The sequence below is a fragment of the Hyalella azteca genome, unplaced genomic scaffold (assembly GCF_000764305.2).
Source record: "Hyalella azteca isolate HAZT.00-mixed unplaced genomic scaffold, Hazt_2.0.2 contig16646, whole genome shotgun sequence".
Taxonomy (NCBI): Eukaryota; Metazoa; Arthropoda; class Malacostraca; order Amphipoda; family Hyalellidae; genus Hyalella; species Hyalella azteca.
Window position 1 is genome coordinate 107611 of NW_025946460.1, and position 8034 is coordinate 115644.

General features: G+C 39.5%; 1 protein-coding gene across 2 annotated transcripts; it reads right to left on the reverse strand.

The window, feature by feature from the left end:
* Positions 1-542: 542 nt before the first annotated feature.
* LOC108669190 (non-specific ribonucleoside hydrolase RihC) lies at positions 543-7843 on the reverse strand. Of its 2 annotated transcripts, XM_047884980.1 has the most exons (9): positions 7782-7843; positions 7374-7531; positions 6555-6735; positions 5006-5122; positions 4285-4469; positions 2998-3169; positions 2388-2452; positions 874-1771; positions 543-790 (listed from the first exon to the last, which is right to left on the reverse strand). In XM_047884980.1, the coding sequence occupies exons 2-8, from the start codon at positions 7503-7505 to the stop codon at positions 1643-1645; spliced, it is 981 nt and encodes a 326-aa protein (XP_047740936.1). In that variant the 5' UTR covers positions 7506-7531; positions 7782-7843; the 3' UTR covers positions 543-790; positions 874-1642. The 2 variants fall into 2 exon arrangements, with proteins under 2 accessions (XP_047740936.1, XP_047740935.1); XM_047884979.1 differs by lacking the exon at positions 7782-7843 and having other exon boundaries at positions 7374-7755.
* Positions 7844-8034: the final 191 nt, after the last annotated feature.

The following is an 8034-nucleotide window of genomic DNA, read 5'->3' on the forward strand; positions in this document are numbered from 1 at the left end:
AAGTTTGGCAAAGATGGCCTCCGGCATGCGCCACCCGTACTAGCATGACTGGAGTAGAAGTTAATTCTGTGGTGATCTTGAACATTTGGCGAAACGACCAATAACCTGAGTCAGAATTTTTATTCTTCGTTATTTATTTAAAGCTTATTATATTTAAGTTTTATTCTTCGTTAAAATATTTTAAACTGCTATCTGGAGATATTTTTTTATTGTGGGCACTAAAATTTGTAGGTGAACTTTACTTCACCGCGCTGTCATCACGGCATCATTATGACGTAATCGTCTTTGATCAAATGAACCACTCACATAAAGGCTCTTCTATGTCTTCGAAAAGTATTTCGTTAATCGTGTGCAGAATCATAATGAACGCTATTGGTTTCAGAATAAAAATTATCTCTAATGCTGCCCTCAAGTCATTCGTCATTTGGCATGCAACATGTGAATCCAAAAACCCTTTATATTCCTGTTCACGATGAGCTCAATTGGAAAAATGTACCTTCAAAAATCAACTGTAGATTACAAGCGGAAAATGACCACGTAAATGAAATAAACTCAAGGTTTACTGTCAATTAAAAACAAAAGTAAGAAAGGATTATCCTAAGAATAAGACTTGCGAGAATAAAAAGCTACTGGGCACATGCTACTCATATAAAATAAAATGAAGCTGCAACGTAAGGCGGTTACATGAAAAGCAGCAGTGGCTCTGTCCTTGCCTTAACTTAAAATAGAATTGCAACGAAAGACAGGTGCATGGAAAGCTGCCGAGCGCATGCATAAGCCAGTCCTCTACCTTCCTCTAGCCAGTCCTCTAATATTGCATGGAAATATTGCATCCAGTCCTCTAATATCCAGTCCTCTAAGCCAGTCATCTACCTTCAATAATATTGCATGGAAAATAAATTTCATAGAAGCTGCAGAGAGCTTTTGGCACTTTCTTACCTTAAAGAAAATTGCAGTCAAAAGTAAGTCATTCATGAAATTGTCTACGCATCAGTAGATCAGATAGTTCAAAGAAAGCCTAAACTTGGATCAAATTTTTTGACCGTATTCATTAAGTTATTGAAATGTGAAATAAAAATATGAGAGAAATAATATTAACCTTCTACCGCGAGCTTAAGCTGATGGAATTTTATAGAACTACATAAAAAAAACATCATTCATCAACAAAAAAAACTAACATCACTCCAAAATAGTCTAGCAACAAAGAGGAAGATCACTCAATTAACAGCTTTAACGCTGTAAGCGCCATTCAGTCAATACTCTATCTACCAACCAAACACAATGTAAAATGTTAAGCAATTAAGACTCAACCACAATTTAAAACCCCGATGCATGCACCCAGAACCCAACCCAAAGGCACAAAAACTACCTAAGGGAAAACACAGTCCTGAAAAACATATGAATCTACGCCCAATTTGTCAACTAAACGTTTGGTGGCGAATGGAAGCGAGTGGCGACTTTAAATGCGAATCAGCGTTACTTGAGTCTCTCTTCAAAAATTAAAAAAATACTGACCGAAATTACCAACATAAAAACAAGAACATAAAACGCAATAATAAAAACCGTCAAAAAAGCATTAATAACAACATGTCAAACACAACTACGTTAAAACGAAACGCACATAGAATATTTTCACGGCAATTTACGTGAACACAGAGGTGAGGTAACGCTTGTAGAGTTCTACGTTAACGCCGGTGAGCAGAGACGCGGGGATCGAGTACGGAATCTCCTGCCTGCGGTCCAGCACCATCATGCCACGTGTGTGGCTACCCTGTAACAGCCGATCATTATTAGCAATCTCTTGTAAATAAGCATGTTTGTAAAATTTTTATTCTTATCATAACAGCCGATCATTGTTACCAGTCTCTTATCATAACAGCCGATCATTGTTACCAATCCCTTATCATAACAGCCGATCATTGTTACCAATCTCTAGTAAACAGGCGTGTATGTTCAATTTTTATTCTTATCATTACAGCCGATCATTATTACCAATCTGTAGTAAACAGGCGTGTATGTTCAATTTTTATTCTTATCATAACAGCCATCATTATTACCATTCTCTAGTAAAAAGGCATGTATGTTCAAGTTTTGTTCTTATAATTTATACAATTTAGATCGAAAAGGCATAGACATTCAATCGAAACGGTTAGTTGGCTCAATTAACGCCACTAGCTGGTTAGATCCAAGACCATTTACTAGCTAGATGATCTGCTCTCTAGATCTACACAATTCACAAGCTCTATCAAAAACATTTCGTGGTTGAATCAACTTCAGATAATTGCAAGATCAATAAGATTTGCTAGCTAGATTCATAAAGATTTCCCATGAATATAATAAAAACAATGCCTTCCTCAGATCAAAATAAATGTAGGTAGGATAAAGACCTGCAGCTCGACAGTCACGTTGCAGTCTAGGGTGGCCGTGCTCAGAGGCTTGTACGAGTGCCGGTCTGTGCAAGCAAGAAATAAACAAGTAATATCAGTAGCCAATAACAATAAAAGTCTAAATTAAAAGCGGCGCAGCACCATTATATTCTCAGCCTAAAAAAATACACAAAAATAATCTTTCCGCTCATCCGCTCCGTAATTGGACATTCTTTTAACGTTTTATAGTGACATTTAAAATAAAAATAATGCATTTACAAGAGAAATATCAAAGATGATCTTACATGACATCTTATTGTTAGTAAAGTTTAAGTTTCTTCAATTTTTAACTGAACCTATAGTTGAAAACTCAACTCAATCATAACTTCATCACAAAGAAAGAGAGAGTCATTTCATCGCGTAGATTTTGCTTTGTTCAAAAAATATAACTCAGTACTCACTGCAGTGAGTGACAGAGAGCTAATTTTCTCAAAATCGACGAAAACGTGAAGTCACGGACAGACGGACGGACCTACGGACGGACGGATGGACATGACGAGCACAATAGCGCATTTTTTCAAAATGAGAAAATGCGCTTAAGAGAAAATAAGAAAACTAATTTATTCGTCACCCTGAAGAGGCAAGAATGCGTCGCCGACGAGGGTGTCGATGAGGCGGGCGGTGGCCAGTTCATCAAAGGTCGCCCACTGTCGGTACTCTCCCTCCGTGGGGCAGCCCTTCTGCGCCAGGTTCAGGAGCTTCGCCTGGGGCGTGTCGTGGCGCCCATATTCTTCACGAAGGCTCTGTGTAAAAGCAAGAGTGAATAAATATAAAAAAATCGATTTAAGAAAGCCGAGTTACTTGCATGGTATAATGTTAGTTTGTTTCAAACGTTCAGTCCCTAAATAGAGATTATATTTCCACAAGGAATTTATTATCGGCTGAGAATACATAAAGAATTACTGATGATATCAGGACCAGATTAACGAAATAAGTTAACGATTATATTACGACGAGAGATCACAGGACCATTCAGCTGAGGTAACCATGACACAAGTCTCACCCTAAACCGTTGTCAGGCGCTACTATATTAAGCGCCACCTGAGGACAGGGATTCATTGACTAAGTGCGTGAGGGAAAGGTCATCTGTCTAGAGAACTTGTCTTGAAACGGGGTGGTAATACATGAGTGATACGATGCAGGTATAGTATAGGGTAAGACGTCGACCGTTAGATCGGAGTAGCTTGAACGCTAGTTACATTGCGGCGTGCGTTCTCGTCAGCTACTGGGGGGCTTGTCGTAGGGTACGCACACAGTGAAAGCAGGTTTGCCCGTGCGGGCAACCTGCTCCAACCTGCCACAAGAATGAACATAGGATAATAATGTAAGTGTTCACAGTGAAAACCTGTACGAATAGGCTTCTGTATTCTATGATTTCAGGCGCCAGCATGAGCAGGTAACCAGCACGCTGGCAACCTGCTCTCACTGTGTACGTACCGGCCCTTAGGTTCCCAGCCCTTTCATAGAATCACGGCTTCCGCTCACAACTGAAGGCTTGATCGCGTGATATATCACGTGATGTTAGGTCTAGTACTTAGGTCAGGTCTACTACTTGGGTCAGGTCTAGTACTTAGGTCAGGTCTAGTACTTAGGTCAGGTCTAGTACTTAGGTCAGGTCTATTACTTAGGTCAGCTCTAGTACTTTTCCATCAATCTTTACCACGTCTAGTGAACATCACGTCTCAATTATAACGAATAGAATGAGACGCCTGATTGACACCAGACACTGTGGTAAACACTGAGACTTTCTCGCCTTTAAAATTCTCAAACGCAGCAAAAAGTAGATCGGACTGGCGACCTTCTTCTTGCTGAGAATATAGAACAAATTAGTGCTGGTTTAATATCAAAAGGGACTTACGAACGGGAAGTTGACGGCCTGGATGCAAGTCTCCAGCGGCGTTATGAAAACTGGACACAGACTCCCTTCACCGTCTGTAAACGTGGACGTGTCGGACGGCAGTCCACAGCTACTGAGGACGTTCTGCGCCGCCTCCGCATCGAATAAGAAGTTAAACTCGCCACATGTGGATTTGTTGCCACGTCCTCAGGAGAAAGAAACAATCGACTTGCCATTTGAATGTGGATGTATTAATCGTCGCCAATTTATATCCAAAGAAATTGAAACGATAATTACAAGCAGTAGACACAGGATTGATATTTTTTCGACGATTGCTAAAAGCGTCTTTAATGGCATACTGATTGGAAATAGTTGGTAACGAGACTTGCAGCAAGTATGCTAATAGTTGAAGGCGACAGATTACTAAAAAGAAGTATTGATGAAGATGAAGGCTACCGGTAATTACTTTTCCTCTTATATATAAAATAGAACATATTATTTATATGTAAAGTGAAATTACTTTTAATATCAAATTAAGTACTAAATACTTTCATGATCACTTTATTTTTATTTAACAGAAGCGTGAAATGAAATGGAACATATAGAAATCAAGTAAAATCAAAGGACCACTAAATACAATTTGTATAATAACGTCTATAACACAGTAAAATATTAAATTTGTTTAGTCTTGCGTGGTCCCACATAGCAGACCAGAGGTTTGTATTAAATAAAGTTAGCAGACCTGTGGTGTTGCCGCCCATGATGTGTAGACTGGCAAGTCTGTACAGCAGACGAGGCTCCAGCATCTTGGCTACGGCCACGTTCGTCAGAGGCCCGATAGCCAGCAAATGCACTGAACCTGCAACATGTAACGAACAAATAGGGATAATAAATGGCGAAGACTGATAAAATGAATGAAGATGAATTGAGAGGAATAATAATAACTGATTCAAGCCGCATTATTCCACGAGAAAAAAACGTCTCATAATTTTCATTGCTAAGTAAGTAATGATCCCGTAACCATTTATCTGGAAAGACTGGATACCAAGTATTGTAACTCTAAAACATTCAGAGGCGCATTCAAAAACATTTACATTTATAGAAAATTAGTTTTAGATGGCAGAATTTGTTGATTTATACGCGTGCGATTAATGACCAGAGAATTCGTTGATTTAAATTATCAAAGAGTCGGACAATTGCAATTCTTCAGATGACGTTGGTAGATCGAAAGGCATATATCAGGAAGTAGTTTTAGTAGATACCTTTCAATACCAACGTCATCTGAAGAATTGTCCGACTCTTTGATAATTTATAGAAAAGTAGCAACGTGAGCTTATCGGATGCGAGACACAGCATAGCCAATGGCGAAGTTTATCTACTTGATGCAGAAGTCCAAATTCAGCAAAATGAAAAGGCTTGCTAGCACAAAATTATCTATAAGATGTAAAATTATATAACATATAAATATTAATCACCGTTCATACGAGATGGCGGTTGCGGTGGTTCGCAACATGACCTGGGAACGTGTTTGTTTTCACATGTGCGTAAACGGTACTAAGTGGTTTGGGTTTCCACATAGAGTAAATGATCAAGTGGGTAGGGTACGTGGCGTTTACTGAGGAGGTCTGGGTTCAATTTCCAGCATTGGAGGATGACTTGAAGGCAGAGCACCAGCCTAGCCATGAAGAGTGCCATCGAGAACTCGTCACATGACCAAAACATCAGAGGGCTGATCATTTCAACGAGATCGCCGCAATGTTCTACAGAAATGCTGCTCAAAGTGCGGGGAGCGATGGTTGCGAGTGAGGTGTTGAAGTATACATAAATTTAATATAACAATTGTGTTTGGGGAGTGCCAGGGGAAAGATGGAGTTGGATAATTTTTAGCGCATTTTCTCATTTATGGAAAAAATGCGCTATTGTGCTCGCCATGTCCGTCCGTCTGTCTGTCTGTTCGTCCGTGACCACGTTTTCGTTGACGAGAAAATGCGCTCTCTGTCACACACTGCAGTGAGTACTGAGTTATATTTTTTCTCTTAGTCCCTTTTTCCTAGAGGTGGAGCTCGCACAAACTGTTTTAAAGAATAAGAAGCACTGATACATCAGGCTTCTTCCAACAGCTACATCAAGTCCAACAGCTATCTCAATCAATCGTCAGTTATGGAAAGATCGGGTTCCAAAGGCCGGATCCCTTGTGAATCAAGTCACGAGAAGTACAAGAATCTGCAACAGGCCATGGGCCTATTTCTTCAGTGCCGACACTTCTATTTCTATTCTATACACACACTCACCCGGGAACGCATTAACCTCTTCAACAATTTTGAGGGCGGCCGGCATGGGATGAAGGTGTGTGTTGAGATCGGGATGGGGAAGATTGGTGTCCCCAAAGCCGTCCTTGCCGTGGTACGGCTGAGCGGACTGTTCTCCGTACGGCTGTACTAAAGGTGTACTGCAACCGCTGTGCACAGCGACCTATGTACGAACAATGCACAATGTGATCCACACGCACAGGCAGATTGAGCAGTTGCTGCAATAGTACTTATAATATATAATATAACTGATAATAACTGATGATCAAATAAGGAAGAATTTAATTGATGATAAAATAACTATAAACTATAACCTCCAGAAAATGTCTTAATTAACTTTCAAATGATTTCAACATATGCATCAATAAATGCCTTTTTGCCTTGATAACCAAATTTTAAATAGGAATTTAATTCCAAGTCCTTTAACCTAAGCGGAGAATTTAAAACAACTGTCAATGTTCTAAAACTATAAACATGCAGTCAAAGCATGATGTTTATAGTTTGAGAGTTTCATTTGGAATGGATGATTACAGTTTCACATCTTAATTGTTTCTTTACTAATATCTCCAAAACACACTGCATCAGCCGCAAGACGTTTTTGTCGAAGTCGCCTGTTATACTGGAAAAATTTCGCGATCTTTACGTTACCCTAAAATTACACGTAAAACGTCGTAAAAGACGTTTTTCTTGACGTCGTATGTAACGCCGCGTAGATTTCATGAATTTCAGGTTGAACCAATATTCAATATATACTGTATATAAGTGGGTAAGTGGGACATTAATCCTATTTAAGCACCAGACCTGGCCGAGCATGTCAACGCAGTGCAGAAGCCGCAACACGTTCTTGTTGACGTTGTGCAGAGCTGTGTTGCCGTGCACGGTCGTTATGGCTGACATGTGCAGAAGGCTTCTTTTGTTGGCTGACAACAACATCAAGATGGCGGCCGCATCATCGATACCTGCATCGGTATCGATGATCACCCGAGCAAGTTTGCTAGAAGTCATTGCTTTTAAATAATGCAAATTATAATAACTAGAGCTACCGGCAGAATTTAAGAGATGTGCTGGACGAGGTATCCGTAAAGGAAGAAAATAAAAGTGAAAGAAATCAAAATTTGAAGGGTTAAATTTATACAGCATACAATTCACTGCACTGGCAGTTCCTTTAGTCTCTCTTAAAGATCATAAAAAAATATGGAGCTTAACTACCTCAGCATCTTTCTTTGGGACCAAGTGAAGATATAGTCAGACGTATGATTTGTATACAAGACAGAGGCACAACAGGAAGCTCTGCGTGACGTAAAAGAGATTACATAGAAAGAGGAATATCAGAAAGTTCGATATATTCCATAACCGGAACACCAAATTCGTTTTGTATTAAATACGGATTTGCATTGTATTAACTTAGTGGGACGTAGCAGGTCAAGATAAATCAAAATCTATATTAAATAGGTGCAAGCGC